The sequence below is a fragment of the Doryrhamphus excisus genome, chromosome 18 (assembly GCF_030265055.1).
Source record: "Doryrhamphus excisus isolate RoL2022-K1 chromosome 18, RoL_Dexc_1.0, whole genome shotgun sequence".
NCBI classification, from domain to species: domain Eukaryota; kingdom Metazoa; phylum Chordata; class Actinopteri; order Syngnathiformes; family Syngnathidae; genus Doryrhamphus; species Doryrhamphus excisus.
The window spans coordinates 6,995,808-7,019,865 of record NC_080483.1 but is presented as its reverse complement, the minus strand read 5'-3'; the positions used below and the strand labels follow the sequence as shown (position 1 = coordinate 7,019,865).

Below are 24,058 nucleotides of genomic sequence, written 5' to 3'. Positions count from 1 at the left end.
TGTTTTCTAGAATGGACTAAAGGGGTGTTATTTAATGTCTAGAGAGCTGAAATAATGTTATAAAAACACATTTAAAAGGAACAGTTTTTCTAGGTTCTAACTACAGAACACAGAAACGATATCAATGATATAATTTATTATTTATTATTATTATTTATTTTGTTAAAAGTTAAAAATAAATAATGAGAAAGTCCTTATCATTATTAAGCTCCCCTTCTTTATGCTTTTATATCATGACAATATTGATTCTGCTGACGTGTGGCTTCATTTACTCTTTCTGCTCCCCTGGGAGAGGAGGATGGAGGAGACGAGGAGGTAGGAGAGGAGGATGGTAGGAGGGAGGCAGGGATGCAGCGCCTGCCAGCTCTTTGCATCACTTCCAGGCAGACCATAACAAAAGAAGTGCTGCGACTGGAGGAAAGCTAGATTTAGCATATATAAGAAGTTGTCGCACTTTGCCTTCAGTATAAAATATAACCTTAATAAAGCTGAACTGTATTTACACAAATATCCCAATGGATGATAACAAAAATGATTCTGTTTACGTTTCAAAGCCAAAACACACCGTGGGAAGTCTTCATATTGTAGTTTGGCTGGTAAACTATGCATGTAGTAAACTCATAATACAGCAATAACGAGAAACGACTGAATCTGTCATTTATTTTGTTAGACGGCAACCGGAAGTAGATTGTAGTATTTGCGCGAGCTTCTTTAGTGCCGCCATGGAGCAGACAGAACGTGAGGATGCAGGCGAGATGAACGTGAAGCAAAGCGAGAAGGCGGACGTTGACTAATTAAAAAGGTTGCTTGGTTCCGTTAGCGAGGATTTAAGCAACGTCTGGACTCCTGCGCACATTTTTCGCTGCTCCGCATTTCGGTGTTGGGAAAGGCAGGACCGTCCGCAAGGTATTTGTAAATAAATACATTCTTTTCATCCTTACATTCAGCACATGTGTACGTTTGTCGTTTAAGGGTTTCAGGACGGACGCGTTTAATACACAACAACAGCATGACTTGTATGATGTCACACACATGTGTATCTTTCGAACTTCAACCCAGCCATTTGTCTTACTTACGTACAGTACCTTCTGACTACATACACACACATACATATAAAACCATATATAATACCATACAATATGCTGAAATTCTTGTGGTAAGATAATATGATGGAACTTTAACCATTTTTCTGTTCACTCACCGATTATTATTATTTTAGCTAGTGCACATATCACTCGGCTACACATTTACAGTATTTAGAGTATTTGTTTTTGTATTTAAATATATTTAATATATTCAAATGTTATTGGTAGTAAACACACTGGTAGAGAAGTATTTATATATTACACTTGTGTATTGGTAGTAAACACAGAAATAATTGTAATTTTTGTAAATTTTTAAAATATATAATTCTAAGAAATATTTACATATTAAATGTATATATTATTTGTTATAATCACTTAGCTGGAAAAATATTTTCATATTGCCTGGTCGAGAAATATTTATATTTGGTCAATTCTTTGCATATAATATTCATATATTTATAGTAGTAAATACTTTGCTATATAAATATTTATATATTATGTTAATATATTATTGGTAGTAATTATGCTAAAAGGTAATTATGTCTATACTGTCCAATCAATTTTTTTTTTACAATATATATATACATTTATATCATTGTAGGAATCACAGAAATATTTATATTGTATATTTATATTTTATTTGTAGTAATATTACTGGTAGTAATACCTGCAGACCAACATTGATATATTATTGGTAGTAATGATACTACCAGACAAATGTGTGTTTTTTTTATCTGGCAGAAAAATATTTATATACTATATTTTATGGTAGAGAAATATATTTATACTCCATTTAAGCTAAAGGGGGTTTAAGGTACGTTTGAGACTTATCGTGGTATCAGCAGCTAAAACTAATTTATTACCATTCAACGTATACAGGAAGCCAGTGCAGTGAATCTAGGGGAGAAGAAATATGATCTCCTCTTGCTCTGGTTAGAACTCTTGCAGCAGCGTTTTGGACCAGTTGGAGACTTGTTTGGGCAGCTTATTCCTAATTTATGTAATACTACTGCACTTGATCCTCGCTTTTCACAGGGGTGAACATCAGCAAGTCATTGAGACACTCATGAAAATGTCTATATTCATTAGACATTTCTCCACCCTCCAAATCCTTTTGCTGGTGTTCTACAATTTTGGATCAACATTTGAAATAATGTAATTATTAGATTAGATTCAGCTCCAGACTCTTCAATTGTCATTGTTGTACAGCATGCCTCACACACTTATTAAGTACATTTAAAGTACTATATGACATGTATTGCTACTCACCACTATTGAATGATAATGTAGATGATCTGTGGGAGTCACTGCACACAGCTGTGGTGTGTTCAAGTACCTCTGAAGTGTAAATCGTTTGACGATGTGACGATGATCACATATTTACAAATGATTACCAATTTTAAGTGAAGTGTCTCCTATTTTTGGAGCAAAAAACGCAAAAATCAAACACAGTCGTTTTTTTTATTTCACCAAAAATCTGTGAATGTGCGGGGCCATGAACGCTGAATCATGAATTAGTCGATGAGTGAAGTTAGAAAGTGAAGACGACAAAGACTCTTTGATTCAGAGACAATTATCCATTCTAAAAATCTGCACACTTTGCTTCTCAGCTGCCCCATACTTGTGTACCACGCCGTAATCCACCCATCAAATACACTCCATTGATATCTCACTCTCTGAGAGTGAGTGGACACTTCAAGCTTTGTCATTCGTGCTGCTCATGTCTGACCATTTGGATGAATCGTTACTTGTTTGAGTGAGACTTCATTTTGACACATGAGAAGCCGTGTCTGCACACTGTGACCAAAGAGCCTCTCAGCTACATCATAGATGGTACAAAATGCAGGGGGAAGGATGCGGCTCTTATCTGTTAAATCATACTGGCATTTAATGCAATTGGACAAATATCACAAACGTCTGGTCAGCGTGGATATATTTTCCTCCATCTTGGCGGTCAAATGTATTAATTCATTCAGCACTAAATAAAAATATCCTTAATGCATTTGACTGTAAAAAAAAGGCTTTTCCTGTCTATGGAAGTACAGCAGTGACAAGCACTTTTCAGATCACCCACACCCCACCCCTTTAGGATGATAGGTATAGATTTAGGTAGGTATACAAATATACAGTAGTCATTGAGGAAGTAATAAAGAACTAATGAGGAACCAATGACTAACACACATACATTTAGAGTAGTTACAGAGGAACTAATGGAGAACTGATGAGGAACTAATGAGTGCAGTAATAACTGAGGATTTAGAGTATGTACATTTAGATTAATGAAGAACTAATGATTATTGCTTGTGTCAGAGTGAAAGTCATGATTGAAATGTATCTTTTCACCATTTTTTGTTGAGAAGTGATATTTTGCTGAAACTGATGACTAAAGAACAGAAAAAGGTAGAAGCTGATGAACGATGAGAGTATTCATTCATTCATTTTCTACCGCTTTTCCTCACGATGGTCACGGGGGGTGCTGGAGCCTATCCCAGCTGTCTTTGGGCGAGAGGCGGAGTACACCCTGGACTGGTCGCCAGCCAATCATAGGGCACATATAGACAAACAACCATTCACACTCACATTCATACCTATGGACAATTTGGAGTCGCCAATTAACCTAGCATGTTTGAGAACATGCAAACTCCACACAGAGATGGCTGAGGGTGGAATTGAACCCTGGTCTCCTAGCTGTGAGGTCTGCGCGCTAACCACTCGTCCACCGTGCCACCCGATGACAGTATAATATTTCTTTTTTCGGCAGGTCCCATGCTTATAGACCTCTAGAAGCCAATATTCTGTGTGCCTTGACAATTCCGTGTAAATCGTCCAAAATGGCCGATACTGGGATTGGGCCTGGGATTGAATGAGCTAAAAGACATTCAAAAGTCATGGTGTATAATAAATGTTTCTGCAACATTATACTAGTGGCCACATCCTGACAAACACATAGTTTTTTTGCACTTCAATGCAAATAAATGCAATATTTGTCATATGTATCATGTTTCTTTAGCAAAAAATAACCCCCTAAAAAGTCAGAGTCCCATCCACCACCACCCACACGTACAGTATGTACCGTATACATTCAACTCATCTGTTTTTTATACACAGGGACACATTGGAGTTGGACTGAGAAGATGGCGTCTTTGCTGCCATTCCTGATCCTCACCTCGCTGTTTCTCACGGCTTTTGGCAAGTTCACTTTCTCACACGACGGGCACTCTGATCACTCAAATGGTTTTCATCCCACTTTTCTTTGTATTGCTTGTGATACAGTATACGGCACATGTGCCAAACTCCGGTGCACTGCTGCTATTTCATCCCGCCCACGGAAGTGTTTGGAAAATAGTATTGAGTTGGCTCACCTCACAGACTTTATCAAACAATCTGTGTAATTAAGCACCTCCAGTATAAACTACTCCTCTGGCTTTTTCATTTTATATGCGGAAATAATATTTGTATACAGCACAAAATTCACAAGCATTCGTAAGGGTGCCAGATTCAGGTCAAGGGTTCTTATTTAATACACCAGGTGATGTGTGGTCTGTGTGAATTGTTGTCCTTTTTCCAGGTGGGGACGTGTGTGTATCTGGTCATGACAGTGGGCCAGTTTTTGAAGAGCAACCAAGTAGTGTCATTTACCCAGAAGGTCTGAGTGAAGGGAAGGTGGTTCTCAGCTGTCAGGCCAGGGCCAGTCCAGCTGCTTCCTACAGGTGGGTAGTGCCAAACAGCTCATGCACAGTTGTCACATTGTCACACACACATTGTCATCTGTATCATTCATTCATTTTCGACCGCTTATCTTCACAGGGGTTGTGTGTGTGTGTGTGTGTGTGTGGGGGGGGGGGGGTGTTATGGGGGTGCTGGAGCCTATCCCAGCTGTCTTTGAGCGAGAGGCGAGGTACACCCTGGACTGGTCGCCAGCCAATCACAGGGCAAATATAGACAAACAACCATTCACACTCACATTCATACCTATGGACAATTTGGAGTCGCCAATTAAGCTAGCATGTTTTTGGAATGTGGGAGGAAACCGGAGTACCCGGAGAAAACCCACACATGCACGGGGAGAACATGCAAATTCCACACAGAGATGACTGGGGTTGGAATTGAACTGGTCTCCTAGCTGTGAGGCCTGCTTGCTAACCACTTGACTGCCGTGCAGCCTAATGTTTTTTTTTTTATAAACATTTTTTTGTCCCAACCAAAAATTGATTTTAATTATTTTCTTCTCCCTCATGACTAAACATATAAACTAAACACATATAGACAAACAACCATTCACACTCACATTCATACCTATGGACAATTTGGAGTCGCCAATTAACCTAGCATGTTTTTGGAATGTGGGAGGAAACCGGTACCCGGAGAAAAAACACATCATCTATTTTCTATATCACTTGTCCTCATTAGAGGTGGCCTGGATTCTGCTTACCATAATGGCGACCAAACCTGCGCAGGGCATACTACGGATATGGACTGTCCTATTTCTGTAGCGTTGACTGACAAGGTGTTTTACCGGCACCGTTTATTGCAGCTGCTAAATTTCCCACCGTGATGATGAGGTGCACATGCACTGGACTACCACAAGATGGTCTCCCACACAAATCTAAATCATTTATCAACCATTGAACCATTATCAACCATTACCAATAAAATGGTATTATCACGTACTATATACTGTATATTGGATGCTGTGTTTCTCTTTGAAATACAGGTGGCTGGTGAATGGCACCGAGGTCCCATTGGGTTTAGACCTCCGTTACACTCTGGTCGCTGGCAACCTGGTGATCAGTAGACCAGAATGGAGTCGAGACACAGGTTCTTATCAGTGTCTGGCCATCAACCGCTGTGGAACCATCATCAGCAGAGCAGCTATTCTTAAATTTGGCTGTAAGTAAAAATGAATGTTTTCTCTTCATGTGACGACAACCACATCATCATGGTGGTCTTTCTTTACTTCAGACCTTCATGACTTTCCTCCGGACAGCAGGAGTCCTCAGACAGCTTATGAAGGCGCTGGGACATTCCTCGCATGTCAGCCACCCCCACATTATCCAGGTATCCTGTTCACTATTGGTCATCCGTCAGTACATTTCCCCTTGATCCATCTGATCCAATCTTGTCCCCCTGTAGCTCTGTCCTACCGCTGGCTCCTCAATGAGTTCCCCAACTTCATCAAGAAAGATGATGGCCGCTGGTTTGTGTCCCAGGTAACAGGGAACCTGTATCTGGCCAAAGCAGAGCCCAACGACACCGGAAACTACTTCTGTTTTACCACAATCAACATGGACATCAGCACCAAGAGCACCTTTAGCAAAGCCAACCAGCTGACTGTGCTGCCTGATGGTAAGACACCAGCTCAGCAGCCCAGCAGCAAGTCACACTGCTGACACGGCAAATTTAGGTGCAAGTCTTTTAAAACCAAACATTCATTTTCAAAACATTGATGGTAGCACATCTCAGGAAAATACTTATTTAAACAAGATACAGTACAATATGTCTTTGTGCGTCTTCCGTATGGCTAACGTGTGTGTTTTGTACGTTGTTCTGTTGACAGGTTTGCGCAAAATGTCTATTTTTTTGTATGCCGTGGTTGTGAACACGTGATTTCATTCATTTTCTACCGCTTTTCCTCATGAGGGTCGCGGGGGGTGCTGGAGCCTATCCCAGCTGTCTTTGGGCGAGAGGCGGGGTACACCCTGGACTGGTGGCCAGCCAATCACAGGGCACATATAGAAAAACAACCATTTACACTCACATTCATATCTATGGACAATTTGGAGTCGCCAATTAACCTAGCATGTTTTTGGAATGTGGGAGGAAACCGGAGTACCCGGAGAAAACCCACGCATGCACGGGGAGAACATGCAAACTCCACACAGAGATGGCCAAGGGTGGACTCTAACGCAGGTCTCCAAGCTGTGTAGCCTGCATGCTAACCACTCGGCCGGAATTTGGCATGAAAACCCATATTATTATTATTTTTCCATTGGTAGAATATATGTAGCAGAAAAAATGTACTTTTACACACAGTACTGCCCTTCTCGGCACGGTTTTCTATGATCGAACCCTGGTCTCCTAGCTGTGAGGTCTGCGCGCTAACCACTAGACTGCCGTGCCGCCTCACGTGATTTCAATATCAGGATATTTATGTCGCATCTTAACCCTTCATGGTAACCAGAACTTCCCAAAAAATTCTTAGGTCTGGTTGTGACCTAAGCTGAAAGAAAGTATTTGTTTTTTTATGGTAGTCAATGTAAGAAAAGTATATGTTTTTCATTGTAGTCCATCTAAAGAAGTACTTCTTTTTTCTTTTAGTCAATGTAAGGAAGTCAGTTCCAAGCATCAAAGTTCGATTCCTTGCAGAGAACTACGTCCTAGCAGGAAACACTGCCCAGCTGGAGTGCTTTGCCTATGGGAAGTAAGTTTCTTTTTAATAAAACTTATATCTTACTACTCCAATATCTGTTTTAGATATAATATAGATGTAGTATATATAGATATACAGTATAGATGTAAATATTACCTATACATACCGTACAATGCAGTGTAATGAATTGTAAATTAGCACAGCATCAATAAAAAAAAAACAGCAATCCCGTAATATTGTGACGATTGAGTTTTTCTACTCTTGTAGCCCTGTTCCAAAGGTTCGATGGCGAAAGGTGGATGGACTCATGCCATCCAAGGCAGGTTCTAGTGTTGAAGGTCCTACTCTCATTCTGCCAGACCTCTCCTTTGACGACGAGGGTGTCTACGAGTGTGAAGCCTATAACTCGCAAGGAGTTGATACGCACCAGGGCCGCATCAGTGTGCAAGGTCTTTTTCTAGCTTACTTTGCACTTAGTTTTTGGGTTTTTTTTTTCCCACAATGGTTATCTTTTTGTCTCCAGCTCAGCCAGAGTGGTTGCAGGTGATGAGTGACTCGGAAGTGGAGATCAGTTCAGAGCTTCACTGGAGTTGTGTGGCTGCTGGTAAACCACGACCTTCCATTCGTTGGCTCCGTAATGGACAACCTCTCGCCACACAGGTGTGTCTTAAATGTCTTATTTTCTCTTATTATGTTGAATATAGGCGGCACAGCGGTCGAGTGGTTAGCACGCAGACCTCACAGCTAGGAGACCAGAGTTCAATTCCACCCTCGGCCATCTCTGTGTGAAGTTTGCATGCGTGGGTTTTCTCCGGGTGCTCCAAAAACATGCTAGGTTAATTGGCGACTCCAAATTGTCCATAGGTATGAATGTGAGTGTTGTTTGTCTAAATGTGCCCTGTGATTGGCTGGCGACCAGTCCAGGGTGTACCCCGCCTCCCGCCCAAAAGACAGCTGGGATAGGCTCCAGCACCTCCGCAACCCTCGTGAGGAAAAGCGGTAGAAAATGAATAAATGAATGTTGAATATATCGATAATAGCAGTGCAAAGGTAAATATAGGTGTGTTATTTAAAGTCTAGAGGGCTTTAATAATGTTAAATTCAATAGTGTTTCTGACCTTCTTTTATCAGGACAGAGTACAAGTGAATGGAGCTCGTCTCAAGATTAGCAACCTCGCCTTGGAAGATTCTGGGATGTACCAATGTGTGGCCGAGAACAAGCACGGAACCATCTACTCTACTGCTGAGCTACGAGTCCAAGGTAGGATAAAGTTCATTAGAAGACACTCATCGCTTAGGCTAACTTCATTTTACTCCTGTACTCCAGTTCAGGCTCCAGACTTTCGGTTGAACCCCGTGCGGAAGCTGATCCCAGCAGCCAGAGGGGGACAAGTGATGATCGAGTGTCGCCCTCGAGCTGCCCCAAAGCCCAGCCTGTTCTGGAGTCGTGGGACAGAGTTGCTCACCAACAGTAGCAGGTTTTTAGCAGACATCTTCTTCACATTAAACAGAGATCATAGTAACAAAACAAAAAAATGAACCTGTGGCATCATTCACTATCTACAGTGCATTCTTACCGGGCTAGTCAGGGTCCCCTTGACCTCAGGTGGGCCAGAACCAGCCTTCCAACACCCATGTAACTCAGGATGTTCAATAATATTGGCTGAGTCTGGCATGAAAATGATATATCAGTTCATATCAGTATTGTTTTTTTCTGCCGACTCAGCGTTACAGTCATCCATTGCCACTTTGCAGTTCAAATTTCTCTGCTTCTTTCTATGACTGTTTTTCAAAAGGATACTATTTAATAAATCTGCTGTTTCATGGCTGAATATGGCATTTATGTAAAGGCACTTTTGGGGGAATTTTGCCCATCATTCACAATGCTTATGTGAAACATGAACACATATTTTTTTCCCTTTTCTGTGCATTATAATGAGAGAAAACAAGTTAATATGAACTAGCTAACAACAGACCTCATGGGAAATATCTATATTGACCCTAAAGCCCTCAGTTCCATTTACAGACTTGTATATTAACCAAAAAAATAAAATAAATATTCCTTTTATGTAAGGAATCCTACTTTGCCGAAATTCGCTTATCACAGTCCGGTCTGGAACCAAGTAACCATGATAAATGAGGGATTACTATATTTTGCAATACCCCAAAGTCCAGCTGCAGTATAATGTATTTTCATTAAATATGTAATATTTAAGAATTTTGAGTTGACACTTTTCCACATTTTGGAAAACCAAACCAGTTGAGGACCAATGTGCTAGAAGGCTAGAAGTTACCAAAACACCATTTTAGATAGCTAGATAGATAGACTTTCTTTATTGTCATTGCACAATAACACAGCAGTGTAATTGCCAACAAAATGTCGTTGCCTGGCTCCCGTATAACAATAAATAATAAATAATAATGTGGAGAATAAATAGATGACATCAAATACCCCAGAAATGTTATGTTTTTGATTATTATATATTGTGATGTATTGATATATTGTCCACGGCTGCCACCTTGTGTTTGCACAGGGTGACCGTGACTCCAGACGGGATCTTGTGGATCACCAATATCAGCAGGGCAGATGAAGGCAAATACACTTGCTTTGCTGAGAACTACCTGGGCAAAGCAAACAGCACAGGACACCTGTCTGTCAGAGGTATAGTATGTACACACACTGCAGAAAATATGTTTACACTGTATATTCAGGGTGATTGAAAAGTAATTCCCTATTTTTAAGAACTTGTCATTTATTTCGGAAGTATAATTTTTATAAGAAAGGATCTTGAGAAGAAATTGTATTGCATAGAGTGTTATTTAAAATTTGATATGGGCGCCAGCATTCACCACCAGTTTCTCAAGATGCCTGGGGGCCGCATTAACTGATTTCATGAACTCTTGTGGGATGGATTCATAGATTTAATTATGCCATAGATTTAATTCCAATACATCATGGAACATTCACAAAAAAAGCAAAAAATATTACAACATAGTATAACTGTATGAATAAATTAATAAATTAAAAAAACATTTAAATAAATTTAAGTATTTTAAAATGGGCAGTTACTTTTCAATGACCCTTTTTATATATGTAGTCGCTCAGCTGATTTTACTCTGTTTCATTATACCATCTTCCCTAATATATAAGAGTTTAGCATTGCTTACTTCTGTTTTTTAGTGTGAAATGTTTACAATTGTACACTTTCACAATAAAGGTAACATTACTCATGATGTTGCCAAAACAGACGCCACCAAAATCACACTGGCTCCCTCCAATGCCGACATCAATCAGGGCGAGAATGTAACGCTACAGTGTCACGCCTCCCATGACCCTACCATGGATCTGACCTTCACTTGGGCCCTCAATGGGGCTCTGCTGGACCTGGAGGACTCGACTGGGCCCTACCATCGAGTGGAGGGCGTGAGTGCATGACTGATTTTTTTTTACCCCATCAATCATAATGTTCACTGTGCACTTAGTACACTCTTAAAACAACCATCCATTCACACATTTTCTATAACGCTTGTCTGCATTAGGATCACTGGTAGCTGAAGCCTATCCCAGTTGACTTCCGGTGGGAGGGACGGGGTACACCCTGGACTGGTTGCCAGCCAATGGCAGGGCACAACCAAAATATTCAACAAACCATTCACAGGCCCTTGATGAGGTCCGTTACAATGCCCGACCAAGGGTGCAAATGGATGGGCAAAGGTTGGACTAAATCAGAGTAGCTGCTACCACTTTGAGTGGAGAGGATCCATGTTGAGGTGGCTCGGGCATGCGTCCTGGATGCCTCCTTAGTGAGGTCTTCCGGGCATGCCCAGCTCAGAGGCAGACTGAGGACACAGGTCTCACAGCAGGCCTTGGAATGCCTAGGCGTCCCCCCGGGTAGAGCTGGAAGAGACTCCTGGTCCCGTGACATGGACAAACGGAAGAAAATGGATGGATGATTGATGATTGATGATTGTCGATCAGGCATAAATTTTGTTGATAGTATGAATCTTGTTTGACTTATGAAATGTCTTTGTTCTCTGGTTTGATTTATTTGCATTGCAGAAAGAAAACATTGGAGATCTGTTTATTGTGAATGCTCAGCTGAGTCAGGCAGGTACTTACACCTGTAGCGCTCAGACTGTGGTGGATGGTGCTTCAGCTGTAGCCAAACTCGTAGTACGAGGTAAGTTTGGACACACAGTTCAAAATGGACAATAGCGTTCTTAAAGAAAATTCATGATTAATGACAAACAAATTAGTCCATTCAGTGGTTAAATTTCCATTGTCCATTTGTTTACAGTCAAGATGAGAGCACTCAGCACACATTTGAGCTGGTGTGACAATACATATGAAGTACAGTAATCCCTCGCTACGCCACGTTCACTCAATCACGTTTTTTTCAGAAATATCTTAATTAATAAATCATACTTTTGTGGTTGAATGTGGCCTATTACTAGTAGTCAGCAAATTTGACATATTGATGTTTAAATTAAGCGTTTTCAAGCATAAAAATGGCAAAATTAAGTAACATACAAATACTGTATAAGGCATTCAGAAGATGCATTCAAAGACGTTGTGATGATATGTAGTAGTCAACACCGATCACTGGGTGTCAGTGATGTTATCGTAATGACATACAAGCACCAGACCCTCGCCTGAAAAACAGGCTTTTATTGTAGGTTTGAATGAGCTCACAACAGGCCCAATCGGCCCCAATAATCCATTGGAGCCTGTAAACCACGGCAAGATAAAACATCACTTCCTGTTTGCACCCCACTCAGCCCCCCTAACACCAGAACACATTTACAGCAACACACACAAGCTTTTAATGTTTTACGTTCTCTTATTATGTCTACTATATTGGGTAATAAAAGTGTAAATGTGACTATAGGGGTGTTATTTCATGGCTAGAGGGCTCTAATAATGTTAGAAGCGTATTTAAAAGGTTGCAAACAGGTTTTCTATCTAGTTTCAACTACAAAAATTAAAACGGTTACTGTGATAGAAGAGGGACTGTATATTCAATGCCAATCAAATCAGCAGGCTTTAAGTCACTGTTGGTGGAGCCATGTACGTAATACATTAAGCCTAAAGATACACATATGCAGTAAGAATACAGTATATTCAAAATGTGTCCAAAGTCCATGACAAGGCTCTGTTTATGTTCATATTCTTCTATATTAATAGTAATGGACAATCATCGCCACTATACCCATGCTGTACTAAACATCTACGTGATGCAACCAACATCAGCGAAAACAATTTTACCAAAATTCACAACCACTTAAATGGACAAATGTCAAAATCAAGAAAATTCTCCTAACATATGTTATTAATAAGTAGAGAAGCTCTATATTGGCTTTCCTTTGCATTGAACATTAAATGTTGTAATGTAAATTTGTCCCGTTCATTCATTATTTATGTGCATTTAGAGTTTTATGTAAAATTAATTCATTGTAAAACGATACAAATGTGTTTTTTGGCTTTCTGGAACGGATTAATTGGAATTACATTACGTTTCTTATGGGAAACATGGATTGGGTTACAGCAGTGGTTCCCAAACTTTGATGAGATTAGAGATATACATATATAGACTGTGTTACCTTGTGGACCTTGAAGTATACAGTATTTCCTGTTGTGGCCCCCAGGTCCCCCAGGACCTCCTGGAGGTTTACTGGTAAGGAATGTTGCAGAGACCTCAGTGGAACTGAAATGGAGTCGTGGTTATGACAACCACAGTCCCATTGGCAATTACGTGATTTTGGGCCGATCGTCTCTGTCATCACAGTGGAAGCAGATGAGGACCGGTGAGTGAAGTCATCTCACTCAATGATGTGATTTTGGTATTGACGTGGGTCCCGAGTCTTTTATGCATTATTATGATTTGAATGCAGAGCCGGTGAATATAGAGGGAAATGCGGAGTCTGCTGTCGTGATGGGCTTATTACCTTGGATGGATTATCAATTCCAGGTCATCGCCAGCAACATCCTGGGCAGTGGAGAGCCAAGCATGCCGTCACAAACCATCCGCACACAACAATCACGTAAGGACACACACACACACGTTCATTTATACTACATACTGTCCCTTTGTAAATAACGGAAATCCAAGTGTAAGATTTAGTATCACACTTGCAATGATACACCAACTGTGAACCTCATAATCAATATCATTGAAAGGTGGCTTTAATATTGCATCTATGGTTGTCCCTTGCCACTTTGCAGTTCACATTTTTCCAAAAGAAATGAATAAATTATTACTGTTTCGTCATGGAATACGTTCTAATATTAATTTAAAAAGAGGTATTTTTGGGAGGGGAGGAGGCGTTGGTGCGCCGAGCTGCGCTGGACTGCTGGACACCCCGTTGCCGCTGTGCCTACCAAATTAGAGCCCAATGACTCCAAATTGTTGTAGTACGTCTATACCAACATATAGACAAACAACCATTCACACTCGTACCTATGGACAATTTGGAGTCGCCAATAACCTAGCATGTTTTTGGAATCTGGGAGGAAACCGGAGTACCCGGAGAAAACACACGCATTCACGGGGAGAACATGCAAACTCCACACAGAAATGGCCGAGGGTGGAATTGAACCCTGGTCTCCTTGCTGTGAGGTCTGCGTGCTAACCACTCGACCGCCGTGCCGGTTTAGGCAAAATAACATCTACAATTTGCTTTTACTATTAAGTGGCAATATTCAACCACAAAACAACAATGATGGTGGCGAAACAGTAATTATGTTTTATAACTATACATATACAGTATGTTTTACATGATGTTTTTATACACTTGGTCCTCAGCTCCTTCAGTGGCTCCAAGTGGACTCGGAGGAGGAGGAGGAGATGGAAATGAGCTCATAATTACGTGGACGGTAAGTAGCAGACGATTATTTTTTTTAACAGTCCTATATGTCCTGAGTTAGTGGACAAAAAAAAAACGTAATGATTGTTAAAATGCACAATTATGTTGAACGATTACGTAAGAACCGAGGCTCAAACCAGCAGTCATCGGGGTTGGATGCGACCAATCTACCACCTGAACCATGTCACTCTGTTACAGTAATGGAAAATGATTTTGATGGAAAATGATGAGCTGAACATTAACGCTGGATTGGATTGGTTTAACAACTTTACTGTCTAAAGAAGATCTGCTCTCTCGAGTCTTTGCCCTACACAGCCTGATTTGAAACGACAGTCTAATATGTGTTTAGAATTCATCCACACACTAACATCTACTGCCCAACATTTCAGCCCATGGCCAGGGAATACCAGAATGGTGATGGTTTTGGCTACACCCTGGAGTTCAAGAAGAAAGACACGTCGTCATGGACAGCGGTACGCATTCCCTTGGTGGAGTCATCCCGATATGTGTACTCCAACGACTCCCTGATGCCGTACACGCCCTTTGAGGTGAAGATTAAAGCTTACAACCGCAGGGGAGAAGGTCCATTCAGCCAGATTGCTGTTGTCCACTCTGCTGAGGAAGGTCAGTTGATCTCCAATCCTCCAAACATACTATGTAGACTATTACACTCAATCAGTCCAACTGTGTTCTTTGTGTATTTTTGTCACACAACGTCCTCATTAGTATTATATTATCTTGCTACTGCAGTGGTACCTTGGTTAACATTCACCCCAGTTAACAGCTAAAAATATTGCTAAAATTTTGCCTTGGTTTGCATTCGCTCACCAGGTTAGCATGCAATATGGAGCACATAATTTTTTTTTAACTCAGCCATCTTGGATTACGTGTCTGCGATACTGAGTTCACACTTTACTTCAGCAGTCTGTAAGGCACATGTAGGGCCTCCAGAATCAAGCGACCAATCAATGGACCCTCAGCATTGATTACGCCTGTCTGTGCAGTTTTTCATTGAGTGCAAAAAACTCTACATAAGCCGCTATGAGTCCAAAGAAGGTTGTGAGGGACAGAAACATTCCGAAGAGCGTAACCACTATTGAATTCAAGAAAAAAGTCATAAAAAAGTAATTGCAAAGTTCAAAGATTGTCCGTTTTTCACTATTCTTGCTAGAATGTACTGGAAGGCCTTATCAACATTAAGTACAATTTGCATTTTTGGGTGTCTGGAAAAGATCAATTGGATTTAAATTATTTTATATGAGGAAACTTGCCTTGGTTAGAGCCCATTTTGGTTTGAGTCGTATTGTCCGGAACAGATTAATGACGCTAACCTGTGCTGTCTCCCCGTCTATGATGTCATCAGCGGTCGGCTGTAGTTCTTTGTAACTAAACCAACACAGTTACATAATAAGTCTCAAAAATGTTTTTAATGGGAATTATTTATTCTGGAAAAAAACTGATTTGGCTAGAGTGTGTTTTGGTTAGAGTTGGACCTTCTGGAACGGATTCATGACGCAAACCAAGGTTCCACTGTAATTGAATGATGCGACTCTTATCCGCTCTTATGATTAAAATACGGTATGTAAGTTGGTGTTTAACGTTCTTTCTTCAAACTCTCACAGAACCAACAGTTGGACCTCTGAGCATCAATGTGACTGCACTGACAGCTTTCGACATCCAGGTGTCATGGGAGCCGGTCCTGCAACCCAATACCAACGGCATCCTCAGAGGATACGAGGTGATGTCAAAACATGAAAAAATTTGAAAGATAAGTCGCATCAATTGTTTGTTTTTCACAAGAGTGAAAGATGACTTAGACTTTGTATGTCCATCCTGGATTCCTTCAGATTCGATATTGGCGCCAGCATGAACGGGAAGCGGCGGCAGACCGAGTGCGGACAGCAGGACTCGAAACAACAGCTCGGGTGTCTGGACTTCGTCCTAGCACGCGATACCATGTTGCAGTCGTGGCTTATAACAGTGCAGGCACGGGCCCTCCATCGCCCCGCTCCACTGTCACCACCAGGAAACCACGTAAGCATATACCATGCATGCATGCACACAGCAGTTTTCTTCCAGCCCTGTGATTGGCTGGCGACCAGTCCAGGGTGTACCCCGCCTCTCACCCGAAGACAGCTGGGATAGGCTCCAGCACCCCCGCGACCCTCGTGAGGATAAGCGGTAGAAAATGAATGAATGAATATACTAAGTAGGGATGTCTGATAATTATCGGCCTGATATCAGCATAAAAATGCGATATTGGTTATTAACAGTATCAGATTTTCTTTCTTGATCATGAAAAACAATTAAAAAATGCACGTTCCACCACAGGAGATATGTCATGTTAAACATATCGGTATCGGAAATTGAGCGTTATCGGCACATCAGTTTTCTGCAAAAAAGCCAATATCGGAGTATTTGAGCACTAATTATAGGTTATCACATAGGTTTGTCTGGTATCAGACCAGGTCTCGTGCTGATACTGGCACGCGGGGGCATGATACTGGGCCTGATACCAGACAAATCATGTGATGATCTTATTATCACATACTATTTAATCATGAGCTTATTATCACGTACTATTTAATCAAAAGACCATTTTGTTTCCAGAAAATGTTCAGTTTATTACATGTATTATATCTAAACAGTGTAAACTGTGTGTTCACGCTCGTGCGCTGTTCTCTGATTGGTTGCTTCACGGGCACGATACCAGAGCAGCGCGCTCTGAGTGGACAGCTACGGGGTCTGATACTGGACATGGTTAAACTCTATATTTTATCAGTATCACTGCCCTGGGCTTTGACACAGTATCATTTCAGCCTTTTCCCGTATCATTCATGGGCGGTTTCTAGGGTACAGGTCCAATTAATACTGTAGTATGTGATAAGTCATAGTACATTTATTGATGATTTCATGTTATTCAAGAAAGTCATACATACATATATATGATAAATATATACTGTATATATGTTTTTTTCAGCTCCCAATCGCCCTCCTGGAAATGTGTCATGGAGGACGGATGGTGGGTGGGTGACTGTGAGCTGGGACCAGGTGAAGGCCTTCCACAATGAGTCTGCTATCCTGGGCTACAAGGTGAGTCTTATCGTGCACGTATGGATTTATACCCTTTTTCATTGTGTTGTTACAAAGTTAAAATATCCATTAGAGTCTTAACTTGAATAAATATTGCATGAAACGTGACACCAGAAACCTTTGAGCTTTGGAGCACGTGTTTGTATTTATTATGTACACCAATTTTTAATGAATGACTCTCATTGATTGTAACAATAAATCTGGGTACTTTGATCGTTATTGATTGCCCTCATTTAGATTTCATTTCAGTGAGCCATGAAAAGGAATATCAAACAAAACGCAAAGTTCAAATGATTAAATAACCATTAGACAGTTAAAAAATGACATGCTGAGGTGACCTTGCACAAGGTCAAGATAATGCAACATGTTACCGTGTTTCTTGTGCTTACTCAATGAACCCGTTAATAAAATAAATAATAATATCGTAATCCCTCAGCCCCTTATGCTTAGACTGTAGTGGCTTCACTCTATCACATTAAAAAAAATAAATACATAAATAAATAAATAAATAAATAGATAAAAAAAATATATATATATACTAATAAAGCATGTTGTTTCGTGGTTGAATATTTTCAAATAAATTGTATGTATTTTTTGCCTAAATTAAACATTTTCAAGCCTAAAAATGGTCTAGTTGAAATAAAATAAGAATTTAAGGCATTCAGAAAACGCATTCAAAGACGTGAATTATACTGTCGTAATACTGGAATGCTAGGTGGGACACACAAGCACCAGACATGATCGCCGGAATAATTCGTAACAAGGGCTACTGTCGCCGCTGTAACCCACGCCAAGCTAAAACTCAACTCAGAACCCCAGACGTCATTTCCTGTAAGCCTCGCAACAGAATATATTTACAGTAACATGCACGAGTCTTGTTGTTTTATATGTCTTATTTTCTCTTTTAATTATGTTTGCTAGATTGCTAGTGTAAAGGTGGCTATAGGGGTGTTATTTAATGTCTAGAGGGCTCTAATGATGTTTAAAAGCATATTTGGAAGGTTTCTATGTTCTAACTAGGAAGATATTCCATGTACATTCCAGAAATGTTCATATGACAGTCAGGTCTGGAACCAATTAACTCATTCACTACCAAAGACGTATTTATACGTCGTTTTTTGCGTTTGAGGCACAAAGAATACACAATAAAAAGAGCATGTTTGGTGCAATTTTAAGCTGAAAAAACATCATCCAGGTGGCAGAAGTGTATTTCATAAGAGTCTTTGCCTTGTAAAAGAACACTCTGCAAACCAGGAAGTGAAAAGGCTTGGAGCCATGTTGCACGAAGGAGGTTATGCATTGAAGGGCAACTATAATGCATGTGCACATACACGTACAGTTCAGTTGAAAATGTGAAAATTGTCAATAGTTCATGGTGTTATATTTGTAAAAAAAAATATTTTTCATGTAGGCTGCGAGTGGTTAGCACACAGGTCTCACAGCTAGGAGACCTGAGTTCAATTCCACCGTCGGCCATCTCTGTGTAAAGTTTGCATGTTCTCCCCGTGCATGCGTGGGTTTTTCTTCGGGTACTCCGGTTTCCTCCCACATTCCAAAAACATGCTAGGTTAATTGGCCACTCCAAATTGTCCATAGGTATGAATGTGAGTGTGAATGGTTGTTTGTCTATATGTGCCCTGTGATTGGCTGGCGATCAGTCCACCCCCGTGAGGATAAGCAGTAGAAAATGAATGAATATTTTCATGTAAGACAACCTTTTTTGTGTGTTGTTTATATTGTGGCATCATTGTTAAGACCAGTAGTTTTCAAACTGGGGGGCACGCCCCCTAGGTAGGGGGCCCAAAGTTATGACAGAGGGGGTCTCTTACAAATGGTTAGAGATTAATGTTCAGTATGTAAAATGTATGTAAATGGAAAAAAGTCATCAGTATGACTGAAAATTTGCGATGGGAGCAAATTCATTCATCTAGTTCACATTATGACGTCACCAAGATCCCCGTCTCCACCAAAAACGGGCATCATCATCATCATCATCATCATTGATTGAACTCAAAAATAAATTCCAAGTGATTGTTTTCATGATGGCAGGTTCTGTACAAGCATGAAGGCCAGGCAGTTCTGAAGGTGGTGGACAAGGCCAAGACATCAGTGAAGCTACCGCTGCCCAAAGACAACGGATACGTGGTAGTGGAAGTGCGGTCCTGGGGTGAGGGCGGCGACGGACCTGCACGTGAGATTATAGTCTCACGCGACTCAGGTGAGTCTCTGTGACGGTATTTTTAAATGAGTGAAGTAATGTTACATTGATGAGACATGACATTCCATTCCATTACCTTAACAAAGCATGGAGTCAGCCATGAACATGAATTAGTGAAAAAAGTTCTCCTCCCATTACGTGTGGCAGTGGTAAGTTTTTCGTTTCTTAATTTGTCCTTCTTCATCAACTGATGTATTATTGAGCGATATGCAGCATATGGAATGTTGTGTATTATATTTATTGATGTATGAATGGTCTGTGATGTCTTTGCAGGAACCAGCATGATGGTGCAAAACCAGGCCACGGCGTGTCGTCATCCAATACATCTCCTCACTGGCTCGCTTCTTTTTGTTTTTCTGTCAGGACTGTGAGTTCAGCCTTTTGGACTTTTTTTCTTTTCTGAATTAAAAGTTCTTTTGTGTTCAGCCTGTTTGGCATTTGGCAGCTGGGGACATTTTAACCCTGCAGGAGGTACAGTTTTCATATTTGTGTTAGACAAACTCAAATGTCATTTTTTTAATGGGCAAGGCAAGAGTCAATGAATGTTTTATGAGGGACATGAGGTGTGACCAGCTATACTTTCATCTGCAGTATTTACAGCGTACAAGTATTTGGACGACTGAGTGGAAATCACAATAAACAAAAGTAAAAACAAGATGCCATATTCATCTGTCATTCACATACACAAAATGATGTAAAGTGGTTTTCGTCATCATTTGTTCCAAAATATCAGTCAAAAACGCTTTCAGGAAGCTGTGGTGATGCAGTCGTATTTCCTAGTTTCCGTGTTACCACGGGAAACTCATGCATGATATGTTCATGAACTTCTGTACTCAGCTGCAACGTCATTTTCAGACTTTTCGGAATGAAAAACACACCCACACGGTTGACATCACTCCAACACCTTGCTAAAAGGCTAGCTGTTGTGATCACATGGGTTCTTTAATAGAAGGGGTGCTGCTGGATAGAACTGCTGATACCAAGTCTGGAATGGACTGCTTGTATCGGAGTGCCAATGTCAGAGATTCTAGATGGAGGTTCATTCATTCATTCATTCATTTTCTACCGCTTATCCTAACGAGGGCTGCGGGGGTGCTGGAGCCTATCTCAGCTGTCTTTGGGCGAGAGGCGGGGTACACCCTGGACTGGTGGCCAGCCAATCACAGGGCACATATAGACAAACAACCATTCACACTCACATTCATACCTATGGACAATTAGGAGTCGACAATTAACCTAGCATGTTTTTGGAATGTGGGAGGAAACTCGGAGATAGCCGAGGGTGGAATTGAACTCAGGTCTTCTAGCTGTGAGGCCTGCATGATAACCACTCAACCAGCGCGCAGCTCATGGAGGTTCATATCATCTGGTATTGGGGTTTTTGGCTGATATCGGACCGATATCCGATATCATTATCGGATCAGGACACGCCTACTTAGAACCTCCATAAGATCCAACAGTGCAAAATATTTTTTTTTGATCAGGAGTGCACATCTATTCTTTCCCCATAACTTTCACATATCTTCTATCACTATCGCAGGGTGCTCTGTTGGGGTGCCACAGGGTGCCATGTGATTTTGTGGAATGATAGAGTACTGGGTAAACAGGCTAATTTGTTTATGCAAATGTCTACTTAAACTGAGGAAAAATTGGAGCAAACATTTTCCATGTAAAGCCAACCATACAAAAGCTGGGGCAAAAGTGCAGTAATCCTTTGTTTATCACGTATAATTATTCCCACATTCGACCATGATAAGTGAATTTCAGTGAAGTAGTATTTCAAAAATAGAGACCCGGTTTAAAAATGTTTTTAATATTATCAGAGCCCTCTAGACATAAAACAACACCCCTACAATGATCTTTATAGTCCTATTACCCAGTTACTCTTATTTGTAGATGTAACAAAAGAAAATAAGACTTGAATATTGACTCACACGTTAGTATTGGGAGACTTCCTTGTTATTCTTTTTGTAGTTCCTGTTCTGTAGAGTACTTCCTGCAGTGGCTGTTGTCCCATCAATGTAACATTACTGACACCTACTCACCAGTGTCGAATTACATACCAACATGTTGTCTTTGAATGCGTCTTCTGAATGCCTGTGTATATTTGTATGATACTTTATTTAGCCATTGTTATGCTTGAAAATGCTTCATTTAGGCAAATAATCTGTAAAGTTAGACTAAAAATGCATATTTTTGTCTAATTTTAGGCCATATTCAACCATGAACAGGATTTATTAAAAACTGAGAGCAGGAGGCCGTGAAATTTGAAGCGCAAAGAGCTGACAGGTGTAAATATCAGCATAATTATTTTGACTTGAAGTTTAGCAATGATCTTGATTTCAGGGCTTATCTCACACAAAGAACACTTCCTGTTAGTAACAAGTGTCAAAATATTTCATTCTTGATTGATCCATTCCATCCATGGTGGTGTATCAACAATATCCAATACAGTGGAACCTTGGTTGACGTTGAAAACCTGATTGTTGCCAAAGACACGATGTGGCAGCAAGATCAACATGGACCAGACTGGACCGCTTTGCTATGAGTTAGTTTTTAGTGTTAGAGTTAGTTTTTTTTAGTGTTCATTCGGTTGGACTCACTCAGTGTATTAATAACACGATAAGATGAGCCATTTTGTGTGCTATTCGAAAAAAATTATGAAAACCAAGACAAAATCTTACCGTAAATTTTGGACATTATCCATGCTGACATACACTAACCGAGGTTCCATTGTACTTGTGCCAAGACAAACACAGTGGAATTGACAACATTTTCGATCACCCTTAACTGGGACCAGTGACGTGTGGTCAGGGGAGGTAGGTGAGGCATGGTGGCCCCATAGTAGTATAAAAATGCAATATCAAAAATATGCAAATTTTGTTTTTTCCCGATCATGAAAACCGATATTAAAAAAACATATTCATTCAGGAGATATGTCATGTTACACATATCGGTATCGGAAATTGAGAGTTGGATAATATCGGCATATCGGTTTTCAACACGGGCTCACGGGGGTGCTGGAGCCTATCCCAGCTGTCTTCGGGCGAGAGGCGGGGTACACCCTGGACTGGTCGCCAGCCAATCATAGGGCACATATAGACAAACAACCATTCACACTCACATTCATACCTATGGACAATTTGGAGTCACCAATTAACCTAGCATGTTTTTGGAATGTGGGAGGAAACCGGAGTACCCGGAGAAAACCCGCACATGCACGGGGAGAACCTGCAAACTCCACACAGAGATGGCCGAGGGTGGAATTGAACCCTGGTCTGTGCGCTAACCACTAGACCGCCGTGCCGCCCTGAATTTGGACATTTCCGCCAATAATACAATATAATATTGCAGAAACATTTATGATACACCATATTCTACAATGTGTGTATTTTTAATGTAAGTGTGTCCCTCACCAGCCATGAACTTCACCGCACGTCACTGCTCTTGTCACATGATCTACTATGAAATAACCAGCAGACTGATTGGAAAAGTCACGGTGACAATATGGAAGTGTTTTTGCTGATACAGTATGAGAACAGTCTGTCCTTGTCATTGTAATGCTGTCAGCATCTATCAGCTCTTATGTAATACTTTGTCACATTTATGACAGCAGAAAGATTGTTTCTTTTTGGGATAAGATCCAATGTACAAACTTATTTTTCTTCATGGTAATATTATGTCATATTAAAAGGTCGGGTTACCATGAAAGACCAAAATAAAGACAAAAGCATCTCTGAGTTCATTGTTTACCATTCATCCATCCATTTTCTACCGTGTGGAGTCAGTTGCAGTACACATAAGTACACAGTACACATTCATTCAACGCAGGGTGAGACATGCACCAGACCCGGATGACATGTCTTCACAAAGTGAAGGACTTCTCCCTGCATTATTAATATTAGTATTACTTTATTATAAGATATCCTGTCCATAGGTACATATGCTTAAGCTCCACAGGCTGACTTCGCCAGATGGCTAACATAATAAAGTCATCAAGTCATATTGTCACAAGCATTATGTTCATACCAGTTCAAGATCCTTTATAACAGTGGTGTCCAAAGTGCGGCCCAGGGACCATCTGCTTTGCATGGCTATTTTTTGTATTGACTTACAGTACATTCTAAATATATACTTTAACAAGAAAACATAAAAAACAAACAAAAATTGAAAAATCTGCAGTCATTTTACAAGAATGAAAAAAAATATTACAAAAAAAAATTATAATTTCAAGAAAAAGTAATAATTTTAAGAGATTAAAGTCCTGGGGAAAAAACATCATTTTAGTAGCATAAAGTTTAAATAATAAAAATATGTTGTTGTTTTTTTAAAGATTTTTAAAAGATGGTAATAAAGATAAAGTAAAAATATTATGGAAATGAAGCCATACTGTTAATGAGTAAAAATTTCATCTAGTTCGAAAATGTT

The 24,058-nt window shown here is 40.3% G+C and overlaps 1 protein-coding gene across 2 annotated transcripts; it reads left to right on the top strand.

The window, feature by feature from the left end:
• The first annotated feature begins 701 nt into the window (after window positions 1-701).
• On the top strand, window positions 702-23,379 carry cntn2 (contactin 2). 2 transcript variants are annotated; one of them, XM_058055476.1, is made up of 24 exons: window positions 702-906; window positions 4,194-4,274; window positions 4,654-4,795; window positions 5,800-5,975; window positions 6,048-6,143; window positions 6,219-6,431; window positions 7,404-7,506; window positions 7,723-7,904; window positions 7,979-8,115; window positions 8,587-8,716; window positions 8,783-8,933; window positions 9,990-10,117; window positions 10,704-10,879; window positions 11,516-11,636; window positions 13,102-13,260; window positions 13,348-13,497; window positions 14,259-14,329; window positions 14,709-14,943; window positions 15,942-16,057; window positions 16,167-16,353; window positions 17,300-17,412; window positions 19,462-19,630; window positions 19,717-19,779; window positions 19,904-23,379. In XM_058055476.1, the coding sequence occupies exons 2-23, from the start codon at window positions 4,220-4,222 to the stop codon at window positions 19,731-19,733; spliced, it is 3,027 nt and encodes a 1,008-aa protein (XP_057911459.1). In that variant the 5' UTR covers window positions 702-906; window positions 4,194-4,219; the 3' UTR covers window positions 19,734-19,779; window positions 19,904-23,379. The 2 variants fall into 2 exon arrangements, with proteins under 2 accessions (XP_057911459.1, XP_057911458.1); XM_058055475.1 differs by lacking the exon at window positions 19,717-19,779 and having other exon boundaries at window positions 19,904-23,378.
• The last annotated feature ends 679 nt before the right edge of the window (window positions 23,380-24,058 follow it).